The sequence below is a fragment of the Carex rostrata genome, chromosome 6 (assembly GCF_964058835.1).
Source record: "Carex rostrata chromosome 6, lpCarRost1.2, whole genome shotgun sequence".
In the NCBI taxonomy this organism is placed as follows: Eukaryota; Viridiplantae; Streptophyta; class Magnoliopsida; order Poales; family Cyperaceae; genus Carex; species Carex rostrata.
Genome location: NC_135923.1, coordinates 11,436,075 through 11,459,550, shown reverse-complemented (window position 1 = coordinate 11,459,550; position 23,476 = coordinate 11,436,075). Strand labels below are relative to the sequence as shown.

Below are 23,476 nucleotides of genomic sequence, written 5' to 3'. Positions count from 1 at the left end.
TAATTACCAAATCAAAGAAGATCAACATAAAACTAGCACCTTTCATGGTAGCTTATAGCAAAACGTTCTTGCTGAACACCAAAAATAAGGAGTCCAAAATAATAACACGAATACTAATAGTTCAACCTGGCCCAGAGTTTATTCAGCCGGTCTTTCTGATCTTATATGATCCTGAATAATTTTCACAATTTATTTCCACAAGCAAATGAGTATTAGCCTTGAAATACAACAACACATGAAAGAACATCCTCAGAGATCAATAGTATGGAAAAGTGAAAAAATCAAAATGATATGTGACCTGAGCTTTCCCAGTGAATCAATCATCCATCGACAGTCACAGACTACTGATCTGAAGGTACAATTCTGCTGTGCACATAAACATTTAGTGAATAGTGTCAACTTAATTTAACAACAAGTCTACAATTCTGTTGTACGCATATATAACAAGGATAAATGGTGTCAGCTTAATTAACCTGCATCTATGATCAACTAACCACACCAACCAAGGTTTTGTTTGAGTTAACACCGCTAAGAATCTGATTTGGGTTGCCTGACAGTGGCTTCCTGTTCTTTTTGTTTAGCTGGGTCGACAAAGATGACCCATCCATCGAGGAAATGTCCATTCATTCCTTTTCTCGCCTCTTCTGCCTCTTCTATAGTACCATACTTGACAAAACCAAATCCCTTGGAGCGCCCTGAAGCCCTATCTGTTATTACTTTAGCTGCATGCAAACAAAAGAAAATTTGTAAAATGCCAATTAGGCATTAATGCTCGCAAAGTGGAGAGCACGAAATTTGTCAGTGAATGTAAGATGGAGCAAAAAAACTAACCTTCCAGAAGCTGACCATACCGTGAAAATGCTTCCTTAAGTTTCTCATCCGTTGTTAGTCTTGATAAACCTAATTAAGTCATGCAAATAGAACCTCAGTTAAACTATTAATTTTATGCGCAGTTAAAAAAGAGTCCCGATTTACCAGACTGGACGTGTTCGTATGATTGTATAAGCAACTCGGCAAGTATTGAAGTAATTCAGGAATTAAACAGTGACTGAAGCGGTTAATGGAGAAAAGTGCGCAAGCAAATTAAGACTAACAATTTAAGAGAAGTGATCTAACCGCTAATGAAAAGCTTGGGCTTGGTGATAGGAGGGAGATTGCCGATGTCTTCTTCGCCGAAGGGGAAAGAAGAGCTATGGCAAACAGAGCAAGCGGAGAGCTGATTTAAGGATGGAGAGCATGTCGTTCTGAGAAGGCGGCGGAGAGCGGCGTTTGAGGCTGGCAGTGCCATCTCTTTCTGACCTTCGACAGTGAACTGGATTGATGCAATGCAGTGCAGGAGAGAGGTGGGTGTTAACAAATAACAATGGCTAAAGCCCTAATTCAGGTTTAAGACCAAGAGAGGGGTTCGCCGTTGCGGTTTGGGTATATGCATTTTTCAGTCAATTAACAGTTTAACACCGAGAATTCCAGATCCAATAACTGGTATGGAATCCGAATAGATCCAATTCAGTACATTTGCATCGCGTCGAGGTTTAATGGGTACGGATTGGACTTAATTCAGTTGCTGATCATTTCCGGCCCCTTCTTCGGTAAGCCCAATAAGGCCCATACTTCGACGGGGCTTGCCAGTATTGGGTTATTAGCATTCCATAAATATAAATATTAGCTAATAAAATAGTTTCCAATTATTAAATGGCATAAACAAATACTATATTCGCAGATCAAATAGCTTCCGATTATTAAATGCCATAAAGGCATAAACAGATACTATATTCGCAGATCAAATAGTTTCCGCTCATGGAAAATTAAATTGAAATCAATCAATCAGGAAACTTTTTAACAGTGTCCTTGTTTTTAAGAGAGTTGAAATAATATATTCTTGTAATCTTTTTTTTTTTGAAACCTTGGCAGTGGCTGTCAAGTATAATTTTCATTAATTAAATATAAATTACATTTATCGTTCTACATCCAGAATGTCATCCACATCGAACTCCAACATCAAACATCAACATCTAAACTCAACATCTAACAACTAAAATAACAATATAAAATAAACCTTCCCTCTCCTTTCATTTTCCTCCCCTTGTAATCTTTCTATATTATTGTAATCTTGTTACTAAATTTTCCAACAAAATACGCATTTTTTAACCTTCCCTCTCCTTTCATTTTCCTCCCCTCTCACTTCAAAATTTCAATTTAATTATAGAAAATTTCAAATTTTCAGCATTGGATGATTCTTAAAAATTATTTTTTATTTTTTTATTATTTTTTTCTCTGTGGAAAGTTAACAAAATACAGTATTAAATATATGTCATTTCGAAACCTTAATGGGAAAACATTAATGCTATATTTTAATTTTTTAACATTACCAATAGTTATAAAAACTTGGAATTTCAAGTAACGAAAATTAAAAAAAAAATCCTATTTTAAAAAATTTGTGTGGCTTTTTGCTGAATGGTGAAATAATTGATTCTTTTTGTGAAATACGAAAATAAATTTTATGAGAATTTAGAACCCGGAGGAGACGTTGTACTGTTTAATTCTGTTGTTATGCTGGAATTAATCTCAAATAAGGTACTCCACAACAATCCGGAGGAATCGCAATATTTTCTGAATTACCAAGAAGTGACTTTTGAACCGGGATCAATAACTTACAATCCAAGCATTTTTATTTTTTTTCCAATAACACATAAATAAATATATTAATTTTTCTTACAGCCGTGAAAAATCCGGCCTGAAAAATATTGATCCGAGTTATTTGTTGCAATCTTTCTAAAAAATCAAATTATATTGTATTTCATCTATTTTCAAAGAAATATATTCAACATTTCTAATATTTTAATACAAAAAAAACAAAACCGGTGCACCCTTAACCGGATTTATATTAAAATTGCGCTATACCAATAACATTTTCTGTTAACCATTAACCGGACCATTTCTTTAAATCCGGGAATTGGTTGATCGGAAAGAAGGGCCTATTCCGGTTATTGGAGCACCGGTTTGGATAGTTTTCAAATTTCAGTCAGGATTTAGATATTTTTTTAAATTTTATTTATTTTTTGGATATAAATAAAAAAATTGGTTTTTTTTTATAGAATCGGATTCATTTTTGTTATTTTACTTGAATTTTGGAGAATTGCATATTTGTAATGTTGTTGAGGCTAAAACAGGCAAAAAAAGCAGCATTCTGGACACAAGATCACATGCATGCGGATGCCATCATCCGCATGTGATTAAAGGAGCTAACCACAGAGAAATGCGCCAAAACAGCATAAAGCAATTAATCCTCCAGCAATCCATGCGGCTGATTTATTTCATCTGCGTGTGACTCCGACATCCACACACGATAATTGTCAAATCAGTGGTTACAGCTCTAAACTTGGCAGCCAAGCTTCACTAAGCCTACTAACACAATATGGACGAATGGGAACTCTTCTCTTCGTCAGACCAGAGAACTCAACATGTAACATATATATATTGTATGAGGAGGGATCAAGTTACAACAAGTTACTACAACCATTTTCTACATTTTCAAAGTCCAAATCATCAATCCAAACTGTTAGATGTGATCTCTACAATAAAATGTTCTTGGAGACCAAAATTTATATTTTTTGAATTTTTTTTTACTATTTATTAAGATGGGTACAAAAACTAGTCAAATTCAGACCATTGAATTTTGTACCCATCTTAATAAATAGTAAAAAAAATTCAAAAAATGTAAAATTTGGTTTCCAAGCACATTTTATCATAGAGATCACATTTAACGGTTTGGATCGACGATTTGGACTTTGAAATGGTTGTAGTAACTTGTTATAACTCAAAAATTGTTGTAACTTGATTCCTCCTTAGATTGTATACAGGATAGATCTAAGATTCTCTAAGAGAGGCTAGTGCAATTTAAAATATAATATACAAGTAGAATAGCGTAGTCTCCACTAGAAGAGGCCATCTAGGTGTACTTCTTCTATCTCTCTTTTGTCACTTTTATTCATGTCTCCTGTATCTTTTGTTGTTGAACCCGTCATGAGTGGCTAAACAATCATTTTCTAAGGTGAAAACATGTAATATTGAATTCTTATGAGTTATAGAGGTTTATTTATATTTATCATTTGCGTATGATATGAATTATTTCTGCATTCTATTCTTTGTATTACTACCTAACTCTGTGCGCTTAACTTCGACACCATGGAGATGTACACTCCATGATAGGCGTAAATAGGGTTGACCGGTAGGAATAGGGTACAATTATCTTAGACGTATTGTTGATCCCTTGTGATCCGACCTCAGTTAGAGACCTATTGAAATATAGATCTGCAGACGAACGTCGCGTTCTATAAATTGATAGCGGAGTAATTTCGGTTATTTAAACTATGAAGGATATAAATTAATGAATAATTCTACATTAAAGCCGTACTCTTGTAATCGCAAGTCAATATCTATTACAAAAAACTCTAAATAGATTCCACTCTAATATATTATTATTTTTTTACGTCATAACAAAAAATTCAGACCTAAGAGCATTTTCATAGGTTTTTTTTTTAATTCTCGCTTTCAAATCTGATATGGCTATTTTATTCTAAATTGCAGCGATGTATTGAAATTTCAAAAACTTATCTCCATTTCTTCATTCTTATATTAAGCACGTATATGCCATGATTAGCCAACAATTATGATTAAAGGATGAAATTTTAGATTGAATATCAGCCCTCTGATTAAATATTATGATGATATACATCTATTTTACGTGCAAAAACCTAAATTTTGAATTAATTGATAATTGATTGGTCATGTCTCTATTTCTTTCTATTTTTGTTATATCATTTAAAGAATGTTATTTATCACTGTCATTTTTTGTGAGATTTTTTAATGAAAATATTTCAAAAATATAAAAGAAAAATATACGTCATTTAATATGTCATGTAATATATCATTTAAGGAATGTTAACATTATTTACAAGTAGATGTCAGTTATTTTTTATTCAAGAAATGCTCTTTATCATTTAATCTAAATTTTTTCCTAAAAGTATGTCATTTTGTATAAAAAAATTCTCTCGTAACATGTTTCCGTTACAACGCATGAACACGATACTCAAATGTATACATGTTAAATGTGGAGTGGTGCATTAACGATACCAACATGTATTAAAGACATAATGTGTTGGTATCAAAGACATAATCAGGTGTGTGAACTGATTTTTGAATGTATGGGATGGAATGAATGCAATTTTGTTATAAAATGAATTATATTCAACAAATTGAAAATCCATAAAATCTGCATATGAAGGATTTTTTTTTTTTTTTTGCAAAATAAGGAAAAAGATATAAATAAGATCAATGTTGAGTTGTTGACAGATTCTACGCTGCACTTCCATATTAGATTCCATTAGTCTGTTCTTATTAAGTTGCTCAAATAGGAAAGTTTCTGCATAAGAAATGCTAATAAGATGAACCGCTAACGGATTTATGATTTTATGGTCAATTGGGTCCGGTTTTTAGGATAAACCAACCGGATTAATTAAATATACCTGAATGTGCGGTCATAATAGCGAACCAAAATAGAAACATGTCCGGTTAGGTTTATTTCCGGCCAGACTGTCAGGTCCGGTCCGGTCTTAATAACAGTATATTTACTAAGAGGATGAATCAAGTTACAACAATTTTTGAGTTACAACAAGTTACCACAACTATTTTTTACATTTTCAAAGTCTAAACCGTCGATCCAAACCGTTCAACATGATCTCTACAATAAAATGTGCTTTCAGATCAAATTTTACATTTTTTGAAATTTTTTTACCATCTATTAAGATAGTTACAAAATTCAGTGGTCTGAATTTGACTAATTTTTGTATCCATCTTAATAAATAGTAAAAAAATTTCAAAAAATGTAAAATTTGGTCTCCAAGCATATTTTATTGTGGATATCACATCTAACGGTTTAAATTTGGACCATAAAAAATAGTTATGATAACTTGTTGTAACTCAAATAATTAAGAGTAAAGATGTTGTCCCCCTTGAATCTTAACAACCTTCCTTTTTTGTTCCCTCATGTGGTCAAAACCCACCCTCTTTAATCTTCTCTCAGAAAGAAAAAAAAAATTCAACATAACTCAAAACTCACCCTGTTCTTCTCCGCTACTGCTCGCCACCATCTACCCACGCCGACAGTTGTGATGGCGGTCGAGATCCGGCGAGGCGAGCGTGGTGCACCGTCGAGATTCGGCGAGGAGAGCGTGGTGCACCGTCGAGATCCGGCGAGGAGAGCGTGGTGCACCGTCGAGATCCAACGAGAAGAACATGGTGCACCGTCGAGATTCGGCGGGGAGAGCGTGGTGCACCATTGGAGGGGGTTCATGCTAGCCCAGCGAAGGTTGTCACAGTGCAACATATTAATACTTCATTAGTTAGATATGAATACTTCAGTTGTTAGATATGCATACTTCTTAGAAGATGTGAGATGAGAGAGATGTATCTGACTTTGAATTTTGAATTGTATAAATTATTTCGAAAATGTATGAATACTTTGTAATCGTCAGTATGAATAATTCTTTAGTTAGATATGAATACTTCATTGTTTTAGATATGCATACTAGTCTGTTGAGAATATTTCTTGGTCCCAATCTGGGCAGGTGTGAATATTATTAGTGTCAGATGTGAATATTGTTAGTGTCATGTGTGAATACTTCATTAGTTAGATATGAATAGTTATATATATGAATATTTTATTTGTTAGATATTAAGTACTTCATTAGTTAGATATGAATACTTCATTTGTTAGATATGTATACTTCATGTTATATATGAATACTTCTTGGAAGAGGTGGGTGAGAGAGATGAATTTGACAATGAATTTTGAATTCTATAAATTATTTTGAACATGTATGAATACTTCGTAATCGTCAGTATGAATACTTCTTGGAAGAGGTAGGGTGAGAGAGATGAACCTGACTTTGAATTTTGAATTGTATAAATTATTTCAAACATGTATGAATACTTCGTAATCGTCAGTATGAATACTTTATTTATTTAGATATGAATACTTCTTTATTTAGATATGAATAATATATAATTTCGTTGTAGTGGTCTCCAATCTTGGCAAATGTCGCTTTCAGACGATTGCGGTCCCCAATCCAGGCTGTCACAAGACGTCAGTGGCCCCCCTGGTCGTTACTGGTCCCCTCCAACTTGTGTTTATATATGACGAATGGTTCTGATAATAAGTATGAATACTATAAATTCGTAGGTATGAATACTATACGTTTTGACTATTAATAAAATAACATTAATCTTGCTCTTTGATGATAGTTAGCACGTTTTAACTATTTTTTTTTTTTTTTTAGTGCGGAGGACAAATAGGGAACTGAAGTAGAGGGACTGTTAGTCGATCCCAATAATTAAAATTATTGTAACTTATCCATCCTCATTTACTAATTATAAATGAAAGCGATTTCATCTCTCCGCACTCCGCAGTACACACCTAAAAAATTCGGATTCTCCCCGGTACCGTAAAAAGAAATCTTTTACAATCACTGGATTTGGACCGTTATTTTAAATTTACACAGCACAAATAATACTGCACCCTGCGCTATCCCCGAATAGCGGAATAGGCACGGACTGGAAGTAATCTGGAGCGTCGTTCAGTAATTGTAAAAAAATCATTTTTACGGTACCGGGGAGGATACGAATTCATGGATTCACAGTTTCACACCCCAGGACCTTTCCTCTAAACTCTAAACCCCAGAAGCGGCAGAAGCAAAATCATTTTCCCCCTCTTTCTCTCTCACCCTGCCAGCTCGCGCTCACCACTCTCACCCAATCTGTTTTTCCACCTCTTTGCTCTTTCATCTCCGCACTACCTTCTGTTGCATTTGAGGGTCTGATTCGATTAGTCAACACTTTTAAGTGAGAAATAACAGCCTCAGTTTCACTAAAAAACGAAAAAAAGAAGAAGAAGAAATAACAGCCGCATTAGAGAGAAAGCAGCGCCAGGCTCATTAACTTTTAAAACCCTAAAAAAAAACCTCCGCACCATGTCTTTGTTTCTCGATCGCTGTATTCCCTCCACACCCCTCCAACTCCGCTATAAACAGGTCCATCCTTTAATGATTTTTAAGCTTTTGTTTTTAGTTTTCACCTCTTTTTCTCTGATTTGAGTTCGTGCCTTGTACCATATAGACCATGACTGAATATTAGGTTATGCCCACTCTTAATTTGAGATATATCGATCTGCTTGGAAAAAGCTCTCAATACCTACATTCTCCACTTCCTATATATTGACCTCTCCATTAACTGTTTATCTACTTAAATATGATAACGGGTTTAGCCCACAACTAAACAAAAGATCTCATAAATTATACAAACATCCCAACTAAACTGCCAAACCAACACTCAGTCCCATATTGGCATAGGATATTTAAATTGAGATCATGACAGTTTGTACTTTTGCCAGAGCTTGGGTGGCAGAGCGTTTCTGTTTGCTTCTTCTTCTTGTCTCAGATTGACGGTTTGTACAACTGTTGACTTGAAAGCTGAGGTGGCCGCAGCGTGTATCCCAGCTGCACCGATTCTCCTACCAGAGGGATCATGGAAAAAAGTAAGGTTATGTATACATTTTGCTGTGACTTATGGCAAGAGCAAGTATTAGTTATACCCGAACAAAAGGGAATATGTCAAAGGTTTAAATGTTGGGCTGAATGATCTATGAATTAAGGAAAATAAATTCATTAGGTGCTGTTCTCTTACTGTATGCAGAACAAACATTTTTCCGGTATACTGATAGGGAAACACAGCTATCAGTACCTTTTATCTTATTGCCCTAATGATATCGGCTTCAGTATAAAAGTGAAGGTGTGTGGAGGTTAATTTGCATTTACTGTTTCTCTTTTCTTGTTGTATGTATGTGTTGTGTTAACAAAAAATGGGAAGGTGTGTGGAGGTTAATTTGCTGGAAATTCGTGCAAGTTTTAGAGTGTCAAATTTCAAAAATTTAATCCCTTCCCAAATGGTTGGAACTTCACAAGTCAGCGGCCCCCTTGTAGACTCCAAGAATTACCTCTTCTCTACTTCTTTCTCACAATTTATGGAAGGAGAAAAATGGCACGGCGCACGGTTACGGCACGGCACGTGTGTCAGTTACTTGTCGTGACTATTCGCGTGTCGTGACCATCCTTTGAAACTTTGGCACGGCATGACACGTCACGTGAAAAATTTAGTCACAGCACGGCATGTAGTCACGTGTAATTAGGACGATTAAATGGTGAATCTTGAATAAACTAACTTAAATTATGATTAAATGGCCACGCGAGGCATGTTTGGTCACGGTACGTTTGGGCACGGCGTGAATCACGTGGTGTGACCATTTGCGTGCCGTGACCACCCTTTGATATTTTAGTCATGGCACGACACGTGAAAAATTAACTTGGTCACGGCACGGCACGATACCAAATTCACGGCGTGTTAGTCACGGCACGACACGACACGGCACTTTTTTTCCACTCTAGGTGTGCACGTGGATACACGTCTAATTTCGGATCACATGATTGGCCTCGAGGACATCTTTTAACAAATTATCTATTGGAGGAAATAGTTTGATACTGTATGCACATAATGTCCCACTAAATTATCTGATGAAGTCATTAATTCTTAGTAGAAAACAATAAAAATGAATAAGAAATAGCTACAATAGATAGGTATTACAACGCGTGATATTTGTAGGTCTTTTCATCCTGACCTTGTTCTAAATCACTTTGAATTACTGTTGTCATTTATTTTGTGTCTAACTCTACTTTTTATAGGTGGAAGGCGGTGTGACTGCTGCAAAAGGGTTCAAAGCTGCTGGGTTATATGGTGGGTTGCGTGCAAAAGGAAACAAGCCCGATCTAGCTTTGGTTGCATGTGATGTTGATGCAACTGCTGCAGGCAAGAACTTTACTTTTGTTATATTTTTATTGATATACAGATGAGATATAGAGATCTTCAGTTTGTATTTTTACATTTTTTTAATTAGTAGGCAGAAAACCCACTATGTATTTGTTAAAAGTAAAAAATAAAATAGTACGAGATGGGGACTGCAATTGAAGCAAGAGATTGCATGTCCAGGTTTATCAGGTGGAGTCTTAAGAATAACTTTCCGATCTTACAAGTACTCGGCAAAGAATAACTCTACTCTTAGTCAGATGTTTTGACACACAGTATCATCAAATTTATAGTTAATTATTTCTTTTTCACCATAATTGTGTCAAGCACTTTTTTTCAGGAGTATTTACTACAAATGTGGTAGCAGCTGCACCAATTACTTACTGCAAAAATGTGCTCGGCACATCAACAATGGTACGGTAACTTAAAACTTGTATGTTGCAATTTCAATTGATATCCACTAGGTCTTTGATGACGGATTTTATAATTCATCAACTCCAATTTTTTCCAGGCACGTGCAGTTTTAATTAATGCTGGTCAGGCAAATGCAGCTACAGTAAGTTCATCTAACTTCTATTTGATTTTTATAGAAATTCAGTATCTATAAGTAAGGTTATATAGTTTTACCTTAAGAGAGATCTAATTGTGCTATAATTATGTTATTCAGGGTGATGCTGGATACCAGGATGCTGTAGAGAGTGCAAATGCTGTTGCTGAGGTCCTTCTATTTTTCAAAGAACTGTAATCATAGTAATCTTGATTCCCCATTAATGCATCAATACTCTTTATTTGTTTTGTATCTTAGCTCCTTAAAGTGAGCCCAAGTGCTGTTTTGGTTCAGTCAACTGGTGTGATTGGCCAGAGAATTAAAAAGGTGAAGTATATATGTGTTATACCAGCATCATAAATTTACTTATGTTATTGCCTTGTAATGATCTTGTGCTTTATTTTTCTCTTGTTGTAGGAGGCTCTTCTTAGTTCACTGCCTAGGCTTGTTGGTTCTCTATCATCAACAATCCAAAGGTACAGGCCAACACTTTATTTTTGCTAATATTTGCTAAAAATTTTAAACTTAGCAGTTTTTACACCTTTATTCTGGGCCGTGTTGTATGATCTGAAGTTATGTGACATCAATCCATGTAATCTGCAGTGCAAATGATGCAGCAGTAGCCATCACTACCACTGACCTTGTTAGCAAGAGTATTGCTGTCGAGACTGAGGTGTGAATATTGTTTTTTCTTCGATTACTCCATTGTTTTTAGAGCCTCAGCCTTGTTGAAGCTTTAATTCTGAAAAGCATCTTTTAGGTGCTTTTCTTATCAAGATTCCAGACTAGCATCAATGACATTGAATTAATTGTTTTGTGGGATAAAGGTTGGAGGAGTTCCTGTCAGGGTTGGAGGAATGGCAAAAGGCTCTGGAATGATCCATCCAAACATGGCTACCATGCTCGGTGTATGCTCTTCTCTCTCTCTCTCTCTCTCTCTCTACAGGTATGTGTATGTTGGTATCTACTAATTCATTGCAAATTGATATTCAGGTTGTGACGACTGATGCTTCAGTAAGTGCCAATATCTGGAGTGAAATGGTTCGAGTATCTAATAGCAGGAGTTTCAACCAGATCAGTGTGAGTCCTATTGGGTCTGTTTAACTTGCTTATAAGAGTTCTGTTTTCCTCAGATGTAAAGTTGAAAAAGTAAATAGATTTTTATAGTCGCGCACACATCTGTGCTGAGCCAAGCAACCGAGTATTTAACTGTCTTTTTCAGTTTTTTGGTTGTTAATTCACAGCCTCGAGTCATTTTGCATAATGTTGTGACTCAGTGTATAACAATTTGGAACAGAATAAACAAGTTCCATTTGTATCATGATACAACTAAACATCTGTATCTTGAGTAGATATTTGAGTTTCAGCTTCTAAGAAGTCTCGCCAACTTTTATCCTCCTTTAAAAAAAAAAAAGAAGCGGCTTCCAACGATGGACCACCTGTTCCTATTAATCGAAACAAGTTTTACACCTCTTACAAATTCATCACAACAGAGACTATCAACCCTTCAGAACCTTATGGCAAAAGAATCATAGCAACTATTGATCTCACACTATTTTGGACTATCAACCCTTATTCAACTCTTCTGTATGATGAGTACAGCACCTCCTTCCAGTCCCCTCCTAAAGCACCTGTCCAAGAATGCAATCCAAGTGAAGGCTTTAAGGGCACTTTATTTGCCATTTGATCCCCGTCTACACACAAGAGCATATGTCTTGTCAGAGAGGGGTCCCTTCTCATTCAATAGTTTTTTTTTTTTTTTCAAATCTTCCAGTTCATGTTTTAGGTGGCCCACCGTGGCCTTTTTAAAATGCAATGTCAAGTGATGACCATCCCAAACTTCATTAACCAATGCATTGGACTATAAGAGACCTCAAACAGATCTGAAATAGATAATCCAATGTGCTATTACCTATCCATCAATCTTTCCAAATCTTACTTGATTCCCTTTACCCACCCGAAATCTAGACCCGATTTCTATTATATATTTTTTTATCAGTAACTCCTCTATAAAAGGAGACAACTTACTCTATTTTTGTATTTTGTGTCGATCAACTTTTCCATATAGCAAGCTGGGTCCTTAATCTTAAAGAACCATTTGGCTGATAATGCCTCCCTGATCCTTTTTCCTGCTTATATTTTTCTATTGTATCAAATGATACATTTTCTTATCTTGAGAGCCTTGCCACTCACCAACTTTTTCAAATTGTTGTTATTTTTGAAGGTAGATAAAGATACAAGTACGAATGACTGTGTCATTGCTCTGGCTAGTGGATTATCTGGTTTGGCCGAAATATCCACCTTTGATAGCGATGAGGCTCTTCAACTTCAAGCTTGTCTTGATGCTGTGAGATTCTCTTAACTTTACCTATGTTGCATGGATACGGGTACAGGTATCGTATCGGATACGGCGATACGATAATTTTTAAAAAACCCAGATACGATACGCCTATTATATATGTTTTATTAATTTAATTACAATATTAATTTAATTATATAAATATAAGAAATACTGAGTATAATGACGGAAGTATATATTATATTTCAAAGATACTCTATTCTAACACAAAGAAAGAAGTGGCGTAGTAGATAAGTGTGATGTCGCTTAAACTTCATAGCTGGGGTTCGAATCCTGCAGCGCTGAAGAATTTATATATTGGTTCATGTGCGGTGCATGGAGTAGTCACTGGTGCACAGATCTACCGCGGTGCACGGGCACATAGGCGCGTATTAAATGTGTGTCGCGCATATCGAATGTGTGTCGCTCGTATCGGATGCGTGTCCAAACAGACAGACCCGTATCGGTGCGTTTCAACGCGTATCGGCGACCGTATCCGTGCGTTAAGGATACGCCACGTCATCCGATACGCCAGCTGGCGTATCTGATATGTATCGTAACCGTATCGAGCGCGTGTCGGTATCCGATATGGGTACGGACCCTATATTGGAGTACCGGGGTAACATAGCCCTGTACCTTTGCTTTTATGCAGGTTTGCATGCACCTACTCATCCAATTTTTTTGAAAAACTTCTTAAATTTTGAAATTAAATATTTAGGAATTCTGAAGCCAAATTTTGAGAAATAGGAAGGACGGGCAAGATTTCCCCGTGCTAAGAAAGAGAATGAATAACTGAGAAAATACTAAATAGGTAGAGACTGAAAATTTGTCTGTCTTTTCCATTTCTCAAAATAGGAAGGACGGGCAAGATTTCCCCATGCTAAGAAAGAGAATGAATAACTGAGAAAATACTAAATAGGTAGAGACTGAAAATTTGTCCGTCTTTTCCATTTCTCAAAATTTGGTTTCTGAATCCCTAAAGATTTACTTTCAGAATTAATTATTGCTTTTTTTTGGGGAAATATCATGATCATCGCTGCAAAATAAGAATATATATTCTCCTGTATAACATGAAAGATTTTGCTTACCTCTCCTTATTTGTTAAAAAAAAAAAAATCTTGTGTTATATCAGAGGAATATCAGGAACCTGTTATTCTGATCTCAACCGTTGATCTTCATTGAGATTCGCACATGAATTTTTTTTGTAGAGATTCGCGCATGGAAAAATTTGAACGGTTGAGAATTTGAGATTGAAATAAAAGGATCCTGTTACCCCTTGAGATAACAGCAGATTTATTTCTGTTAAAAATGCCCAAATTTCTTGTTATATAGGCTATAGAGGTATCCAGTGCAATTATCACTTTTACTTTGGGCAGATTGTGAGGTAATAGTGAATTAAGGGTACTTCAGTTATTTTCATGCAAAGTATGACATTGTCATCTTTTCGTAGGGCAATGGCTAATGCATGGCATTTTCATTATTTCTTTTCTTTTTTCCTTTTTACTAAGAGTATACATGATAAAAGATGTTGATTATTCTGAAATCTTTCTGACTAAATAAAGAAGCACAGTATTTTAATACAGTGTGTGTTATTTTTCTGTCCTCAATTTTACAGGTAATGCAAGGTCTTGCAAAATCAGTGGCATGGGATGGTGAGGGGGCAACATGTTTGATCGAGGTAAAATTTCCTTGTTGCTTATTGTTAGTTTCTCAGTTTTCTGGTTTTCTTTGAGAGGTGCATTTCCCATGCCGCGTTATTTAGGATTGGTGGGGGTGGCGGTCCCCTTTATCAAATTTAACACTATTAAGGCGAAAAACAAGTGTTTCTTAATAATTATATAAATGGATTAATTTTAATGCATTATTGTGTTCATAGCGTCTTCCGGTCCCTCCTAATATCAACTTATAACTCCACTACTGTCGACGGGGTTTTAAATGCCTATCCATACAAATAAGTTGGAATTAGAATTACTCTGAAATAAGTTGGAGACATGTTCGCACAAATAGCAATGTGACATTTTTTGCATAGGTCTCTGTTACAGGCGCAAGAGATGAGTCTGGAGCAGCTACTATTGCACGTTCTGTTGCTTCTTCCTCTCTTGTGAAAGTATGCCTTATATTTATCTAAATGCACATGATCTTAGAATCTGTATTCGTGTTATTTTTCTTCTTTTTCTTGACTGCACTACATTTTTTAATTTGACCAGGCTGCTATATTTGGTAGAGATCCAAATTGGGGAAGAATCGCTTGTGCAGCTGGATATGCTGGCGTTGGTTTTGATGGGAACAACCTTGATATTTCACTTGGAGATATAGAACTCATGAAGAATGGTCAACCACTTGATTTTGACAGGTTAATGAATTGATTTCGTTCAGTAACTGTCTTGTAGTTTACACAGTAATTTTGCTCGATTGTACAGCTTTAGGATTGTAGCTCTGGTTATGCATATTGCATTTACAAATCAGTCCTTGTTACTTTTTGAGGCTTAATACCTCGCATTTGAGATAGGTCATTTTCTTCTTTTCAGGAAAGCAGCTAGTGACTACCTCAGGAATATCAGTTATGTACATGGGACTGTTGAAATACACATATCTATTGGTAAGCCATACTCGTGTCATTTGCATTAATTCTGGTTTGCTTTGCTTGTTGAGAATAGTGCAATATTCTCCACCGCTTATTCTTTCTCTTTTTTTAACAGGTAGTGGACATGGTACTGGGAAAGCTTGGGGTTGCGATTTGAGTTATGATTATGTGAAAATAAATGCCGAGTATACGACATAAAATGCTGTGCTTTGAGATTGTCATTTTATCTCTGGAATTAACTTTCCATTGTAGGGTTAGCTATTTACTTGGTGAAGAACAATTTAGTGAGAGGATAATAATATTTAAGAAGGTTGACATGTTATGTAACAATGAATCAAATCTCCTGTGCGTTTTTCAAGTGTTATTTCATTTCCTGTACTCTAATTTTTTTTTATTGAGTGTTTATCACCATCTGTAGTGAAGAACGCAAAGCTGTTTCTTTAACATGTAGCATTTGACCTTTGAACATACCTATTTTGAGGGTGAAATTTATATTAATAGGAAATTAATTAAATAAATATCGATAATGGAGAATGAAATTGAGTTTTTTCGAGATATAGAAAAAAATGATTGTTTATAACGTCCTTTGAACGTTATAAACTATCACGGTCAGATTAGTCATAAATTAATGCTGAAATTTTTATTTCTCTGATCGTTATAGGCTATCATGATCTGAATTAGCAATACTAATTATCATACTTATTAATTAACTAAAAAAAATTAGATTCGTTCTTCATTATAGATATTTATTTAATTAATTTTCTATTAATAAAAATTCTGACAAATTAATTATCCTCCCTTCTAATGCGCAGAAAAAAAAAAAGAAGGCCACGATAGAGTATCACGCCATCACGGTCATATTCTGTAGGATGCACCAGGTGTATTAGTAAATGCACACACCTGTATCTTTGAGATTAATTCTATTTTATTTTCTTGTGTCTGGTGAGTGGAGATTGGCAAGAGCTCTCCAAGGCCAAGACCATCGTGATACTCTATCCCAAATATATTTTACCTCTGGCCGTGAAACCGCTTTTTTTTTTTTTCCTGCCCAGATCAATTAGAATGGAGGGTAATTAATTTACAGTCAATTTGACCGTAATAGTCTATAACATCCAAAGAATATTATAAACTAATTCATGTTTTTTTTATATCTCGAAAAAACTCAATTTCATTCTCTATTATCAATATTTATTTAATTAATTTCTTATTAATAAAAATTTCGAATTTCGAGGTGGTACTTTGTTATATCAATTGATGTTGTATAGGGAGCAAAAGGTAAAGCAAGGTCGTGTTACTCCTGTTTGGTTTCTCACGATAATTGCTGCTAGGGGTGTTCAAACGGTCGGTTCGGTTTAAACCGAACTAAAATAATCAAACCGAACTTAAAACTGAACTTTGAAAATCCAACCGAACCGACCGAACTAAAATAGAAAACCGAATTAAAACCGAACCATTTAAACCGATTTAAACTTCGGTTTGTTCGGTTGAACCGAACTTTCTCAAAAATCAAAACTCAATACATCTATAATACTCAATTTAAACTTTGGTTTTGATTAATGAACCAATTTAAACTTCGGTTTTGATTAATGAACCAAAATAATACTAGAAGTCTTGACCCTATCAATAAAATCGGTCGGTTCGGTTTAATCGGTTTTGAGAAATCAAAACCGAACCGAACCATTTAAACCGAACTAAGTCACAAAATCAACCGAACCGAACCAATTCAACCGAACAACCGAACCATTTAAACCGAATCTTACCGGTTCGGTTCAAAACCAAATAAACCGAACCATTTGAACACCCCTAATTGCTGCAGCCAGTAAAATTCGTTGCATTTGAGTGATGTTATAGTGTGCCAATTTCAGGGCTATTCTATCCACAAAAGGTATATGTTTGGATGTAGCGAGAATCACGAGAACAACGAGAATAGTGCTGTTTCGATTCACTCAAACATATTCAGGAACAGCGAGAATAGCGTTGTTCTTACAAAAAGTTGAAATAACAAACGTACTCATGTCAGGAACAGCGAGAATAGCGCTATTCTTAAATAGTAGCTATTCTAGCTATTCTTAACCTACTATTCTCAATAGTAGCTATTCTAGCTATTATCTAGTGCATTCAAACGTACCTCATGTCATAACAAAAATATAACTGATGCATATCTTTGCAAATATTTCAGGGGCATTTGATATCTTAATTTAAACTTGGGGAAAAGAATGGCATAGTTTCAGCCAGCCAAAAACCAACACAATACAAATTGTTTAGACGCTAAACATATTAAATAGGCATATATACAAGACCAAAATGCAAGGCACACTAATAATGACCTTGAAAAGCATTCAAACAAAAGAGACTCACAACACACCTGTAAAGTACACACACATCATCTCTAGCACACAAGGCATCTTCAATGTGGCTTATTTATAATACAACAACCTGTTAAAGATCTATCACACAACTCAACTAAGGTTTTATTAAAGATGCCTCAGCAGTAGAGATATGCAGTTGACACACGGACTCCCTTACACATTTCACATATCAGCTACTAATCCACATCAGATTTCAAATTTGTCCTGAAAATTCAAGAGTAGAATGGGTAAATCAGAACCTGCCAATGATGAACATGTCAGGAACATTTAATTTTGCATGATATTCAAAGTTGGACCGTGACAATAATATATCACCTGTTATCCAGTGTATCTGAACTGGTGGTAATGTGATTTCATCCGCAAATTTCATTTCAGAAAAATACAACTCCCGAACTCCAAGAGAGAGATTCTTACCTTTGTTCTTGCGCTTATCCTTTTTCTTTTTTTTCTTTGTTCCCTTGGAACTTGACCCGCCACCACTGCCCTTTCTACCCGAGTGTGATTGTACCGTATGTGATTGAGAGGTCACAGGTGGGTCATACACGTCTGGGGCCCACTTGACATGCAAATCAACAGATCGTGGCGATGCTTCAGGCTGTTGTGCTCGACTTCCCTTCAATGCAGGTTTCAGGTGTGTCTGCAATTGAAAAGAGAGGATAGCTTGTAAGTGGGATGATGAAGGGAAATAGATGTCTAGTGGGACAACACAATTACAAATTAGAGCTCATGGATTATCCAATTTATACATCCCAGCTGAATGGCCAGCAGGAAACAAATAGACAATCCATGAGCTCTAATTTGCAATTGTGCTGATTTCTATTAAAAAGAAGTACATGGACAACGATTCAGGGCCTTCAATGATATTTAGTGTGTTGGTGAACAAGCATCTGACACTGTTGGATTTAAAAAAAAAAATAGTCCAGATTTCTAGAGACAGGGGTGGACCCATGTACATCCGGGGGCCCTGGATTTCGAGTTTTAGTGGAGATTTGGATGTTCCGATCGACTTTGTCCCCCCCTGAAATTTTTTTCCCCTTCTGAATGTTTGATTTGTAATTCGGGTTAAATTTAGAGTTAAAATTAAAATAAATTTCTTGAATTATGATTGGTAGTTAATAATTCTAAGTTAGAAAATCAGAAATTACAAGTCAGAGTATTGGAAAGTATAAGTTAAAGCGTTATTTTTTATTGTTTATCGAGTACCTAATTAGTTAACAAGTCTAAACCCGATTAGTTATTTAAACCCAATTCGATATTTTTTTGCCCCCCCCGACGAAAATCTTGGATCCACCCGTCTAGAGAGAGTAGAGAGAGAAAATAGAAGATAAAAATAGAGAAGAATGCGGTCCTTATTCTCACAGGAACACAGCCTAATATTCTAAAGTTTATTTACAAAAAAGAAGTCAACAGACTGCAGCATTTAAAGAAACTCAAGTACCCCCATCTTGACAGTACTGTGGAGTCAAACAATGCAACATTTGAAATCCCCATGTTTTAACTCTTAAAAATTGTGAAAACCAAAGAAAAAAAAAAATACTTGCAAACATCTGTAGCAAAGCCAATCTATCAGCTGGTCGAGATGTAGCTACCCAGAACAGTTAAGGACACAGACACAGTGAAACAGAATTGTATAAGAAGGACATGACATCACATAGCAAGTAAATAAGTATATTATCTTGAGTTTATACATTACTAAAAGTAACAACAGAATTCAAATTGTTACAAAAACAACTTTACTTTTATGGTTGAACAGTTAAAACCCTAAGAGAAATAATAATGGGAATTTAGAATTCTCAGTCATAGTCAACCCTAACAAACATAATCAAATATATCTAGTTGATAATGTTTAGTGCGAATTAATTAATCCAAACTTGTGATCATGAAAACAATAAGAAAAAAAGGAATCATGTCCCCATGTATTCTCCACGAATTCCTCTCTACCAGAGGAACCAAATCCCAGAGGCAAAAACTGACAATGAAAATTCATTAATTCTTTAATTCATTATGAAGTCTGAAACTACATCCTTTAATCAGGTCCCAATGAACCAACCAACAAGTCGCTCTCCAGTTTAAATTTAATTTTTACGTTTTAAAAGATAAACTTCTACTAATAGAATGAAAAAGGAGTAGAGCGGAAAAAAGAGTCAAGAGAAGGGAACTTCAGAAATCAGGTCCGGCCTTTATCAGATGATTTCAATTAAGAAGAAATGATGACGACAAAAACAAAAATCAAAATGGCAGACGGACAAGCTTTAGGCTAGGATTTGCTTTGCTTCTTCTCGCCTCCAATGCTTCCTACATTGCCCTTGGTGTTTGTTGATAAATTTCTAAATTTATTCTAGCTTTACACCTTTACCTCTTGTACAAAATTTAGATGATAAATTTATTCCTATTTGCTTATTTCAGATTTAATTTGAGCCCAGATATTTAACAAGCCAACTAAAGTCTTCTGGTTATCCCTGACATGTCCGATCCATTGACTGTCTAACATCCTGACTGACCATGTCTTAAGCTGTGTCAAGCTGTCTCAGGCACTCCGTGTCCAACTGATGTGTTCATGCTACATAGGAATGCAGTATTCCAGTGCCAATACAATTCCTATAGTGGCAGAAACAAGGTAATGCAATCCCTAAAGGGCACCAAAAAATGGTATTTGATACCATACTGAAAGGAAAAGAGAAAAGAATAATCAACTCACAGGAAGTGACTTGGAGCGGTCATATATCGGTGGCTCCATAACAGGCTCCTGGCCGCTCGAGACACTTTTTGGCACGGTAACCTCTCCTTCAGTACGAGGAAAAGTTGCACATCTCCTCACACCCTTGCAACCAGTTGATATATCTATTGCAGATGGATCACACATCTTAGTCCCTGGATCAGAGGTTGTGTCTGACAGAGTATCTGCAGTGCTTGTATCAGGAACAACCCCATCATCCTGATATTGTGGCACATCAACTGTATTCTTTACAGGTGGTATGGCTTTAGAAGAGCGCTTCTTGAGGGAAGGAGTAGATGAGTCCTGGTCTTGTGATGACAACTTATCACCAGTACAGATGGGAGACTGCACCAGAGTTGAAGAGCATGGTAAAGAAACCAAACTCTCTCTTGACTCTTGCATGCTGTGAACAAAGAAATATAGAAGCTATAAAATAAAATGAAAAGATGAATGAGGATCAACAAAAAATAGTGGGGCTAAACTTGCCACAAGACAGAGAGACGAATTACTGTACAGCTGTAAAACAAAAAATTAATTCACAGTAGTTAGATTCCAAATGAAGAGACTGACATGCGGATTTCTTAAAAGGGCATTTTATTAGATTTCCATAATCTTCTTAGAAAGAATAAGCACGTAATACATGCTTGACAGTATTGGTACACCAGATGCATCGACACACTTATTATCACCTTACTTTAAAACTCATCCAATATTGCTTAATAAGAAGTATTGTCCAATAAATGGTAATAGAATTCAGAAAAAAAAATGATGTTAACATGATTAAAATATTTGTGAACAGATGGCACTTGCCTAGATTAAATGGAAAATAAGTGAGCCAATCTATGCAGTGATTCGGATTAATCAATTACTATTTTAAATTGCAATGTCAGAATCAAATAGCATTACAGCATGCTATTCGTCAGAACTCGTATCACATTAGCTCGGGAACAATCCGGGATAACACCGTTTACAAATAGAAAGATATGATGAAGAAAGTTTCGTATGTACAGCTAAAAATTGATCAAAATGAATGAAAAAGAGCATAGAACACAAATACCTTCTCCCTGAGAGATCGCAATGGCCTAATCTAGAGTCAGCGAACAACAACTCCGATCTGATGTCGGATCGAAACGAAATGCAAAAAAAACCCGGACAGCGCAAGCTAAGACGCAAGATCGAAGATCGAAATGGAATGAAAGATCTAAAGGCCCTTAACCAAAATGCTCGAATAATGTTAAAACGAATAAACTATACGAGAAAACTAATCTAAGCAGCTATTGACTCGATAAACCACGCCAAAGCCATTTTTCAACCTCTTTCAGGCGATGCGAGGAGGATCCGCCATGAAGCAAAATTACAGATACGATCGATATCAATATGTGTGATAAATCTCCGAGCATCTTGTTGACGCTTGGAAAAACCCTGCACCGACGGCTAAAACCCTAAACGAAACATGCCAGATCTGAGTCGGCTATGTACTCATAACGTAATATAATAACGAGACAACTCAGACAAGTATAGAGATTCGAGGCAGAGAATTCTTTTAGTGGATAAGATTCTAATAAGGGGACGAGACGAAGGGCTTGGAGACTGATTCTGCCAACAAGAAATAAGTAGTTGAGCTCGTTTTATCATAATTGGTGGACCGCTGAACTATCTTTTGGGTCCCGACTCCCAAATCCAAATGATCATTACGTCAAGATTAGACCTGTAGCGAAAGTCTTGTAGACTACTGTGGAAGTGTGGATCAATAGACCGGGTTCATATTTGACTATTTCACAAAGTCAACGCAACAGGTTTGGGATTAACACGTGGCGGATTAAGAGGTTTTGTCGTTTGTATGTTTTCTTTTTTTAATATAAATATTTAGAATAATTATTTCAATCCCCACACTCTAGTATCCGCATTGTACCCCCATCTCTTAAACTGATTTTAATTTTTCATAAACTAACTTAACTAACTAGTTTAATTAAATTTATTCACAACACTGTGATCTTTCAAGTTTAATTAAAATCATGGGTATAAATACTTGGAAGATAATAAATTAATACTTGCAAATTAAGATATTAATAAAACTACATGAGAGAAGAATCATACAGGTTTTTAGAAGTGGATTTTTTTTGTTTTTTTTCAATATCTTTCACATTTCTCATGTTTTATGAGGATTTTGCGAATCTAAAACCACGAACATCTTCTACACAATTTTATCTTTCAAATGAGATCCATGATGACATACTTTCGAGCTCGTCATCACACAGGTATTTATACCTCATTGTGCAAGTATTTATACCTCACCGTGCAAGTATTTATACCTATACTTGTAAGTATTTTATCCCTAATCGTGGACCCCGCATCTCCGCATCACATTTCCCTAATCGTCCCTACGTCAACATTTTTCTAACAAAAATAGTTGACCACATAAGTATAAATACTTTCGTCCATAGGTATAAATACTTGTAATACTTGATATTAATACTTTTAAATGTCAGCAGTGTCACATGTGAAAAATACTAGGTATAAATACTTAAATGATGAGGTATAAATACTTGTGTGATGACGAGCTCGAAAGTATGTCATCATGGATCTCATTTGAAAAATAAAATTGCGTAGAAGACGTTCGTGGTTTTAGATTTGCAAAATTCCTTATAGATCATGAGAAATGTGGATGAGATTGAACAAATAAAATTGGGGGGACAATGGAGGATGAGAGTGCGGATACTCATATCACATCCCAAATATTTAATATTATCGTTGGTATAGTTATTATTAATCGGTCGATATTAAACCAATTTACGCTTTTAATTGGTCCGTTATCAAAGCCCGTCCTCGCTGTTTTGAGTTTTTGAGAATGAATGTTTAAACCCCAATTTGACTGCATTCTCGTATCCAAAAATTTGGTAATAAAATTAAGCAAGATTAAGATACCCCTTTATAAAAATTTGGTACCTGTTTGGTTGAACGATCGCTCCTTAGAGTCAGATTAAGATACATTTTTAGCACGCAACTTTGA

The 23,476-nt window shown here is 35.6% G+C and overlaps 3 protein-coding genes across 5 annotated transcripts; 1 reads left to right on the top strand and 2 right to left on the bottom strand.

The window, feature by feature from the left end:
• Positions 1-265: 265 nt before the first annotated feature.
• Positions 266-1,406, bottom strand: LOC144555421 (RNA-binding (RRM/RBD/RNP motifs) family protein). The gene is made up of 3 exons (XM_078303742.1): positions 1,117-1,406; positions 832-900; positions 266-722 (listed from the first exon to the last, which is right to left on the bottom strand). The coding sequence occupies exons 1-3, from the start codon at positions 1,286-1,288 to the stop codon at positions 529-531; spliced, it is 435 nt and encodes a 144-aa protein (XP_078159868.1). The 5' UTR covers positions 1,289-1,406; the 3' UTR covers positions 266-528.
• Positions 1,407-7,886: 6,480 nt separating this feature from the next.
• Positions 7,887-15,761, top strand: LOC144555420 (arginine biosynthesis protein ArgJ family). 2 transcript variants are annotated; one of them, XM_078303741.1, is made up of 17 exons: positions 7,887-8,087; positions 8,447-8,590; positions 9,792-9,915; positions 10,253-10,326; positions 10,424-10,468; positions 10,580-10,630; positions 10,718-10,786; positions 10,877-10,935; positions 11,063-11,132; positions 11,287-11,367; positions 11,453-11,539; positions 12,684-12,806; positions 14,413-14,475; positions 14,827-14,904; positions 15,005-15,150; positions 15,326-15,396; positions 15,497-15,761. In XM_078303741.1, the coding sequence occupies exons 1-17, from the start codon at positions 8,028-8,030 to the stop codon at positions 15,577-15,579; spliced, it is 1,428 nt and encodes a 475-aa protein (XP_078159867.1). In that variant the 5' UTR covers positions 7,887-8,027; the 3' UTR covers positions 15,580-15,761. The 2 variants fall into 2 exon arrangements, with proteins under 2 accessions (XP_078159867.1, XP_078159866.1); XM_078303740.1 differs by lacking the exon at positions 11,453-11,539 and having other exon boundaries at positions 7,893-8,087; positions 11,220-11,405.
• Positions 15,762-17,544: 1,783 nt separating this feature from the next.
• Positions 17,545-22,045, bottom strand: LOC144555524 (uncharacterized). Of its 2 annotated transcripts, none has more exons than XM_078303902.1 (4): positions 21,524-22,045; positions 20,449-20,869; positions 18,165-18,387; positions 17,545-17,923 (listed from the first exon to the last, which is right to left on the bottom strand). In XM_078303902.1, the coding sequence occupies exons 2-4, from the start codon at positions 20,866-20,868 to the stop codon at positions 17,913-17,915; spliced, it is 654 nt and encodes a 217-aa protein (XP_078160028.1). In that variant the 5' UTR covers position 20,869; positions 21,524-22,045; the 3' UTR covers positions 17,545-17,912. The 2 variants fall into 2 exon arrangements, with proteins under 2 accessions (XP_078160028.1, XP_078160027.1); XM_078303901.1 differs by having other exon boundaries at positions 17,545-17,954; positions 21,524-22,031.
• Positions 22,046-23,476: the final 1,431 nt, after the last annotated feature.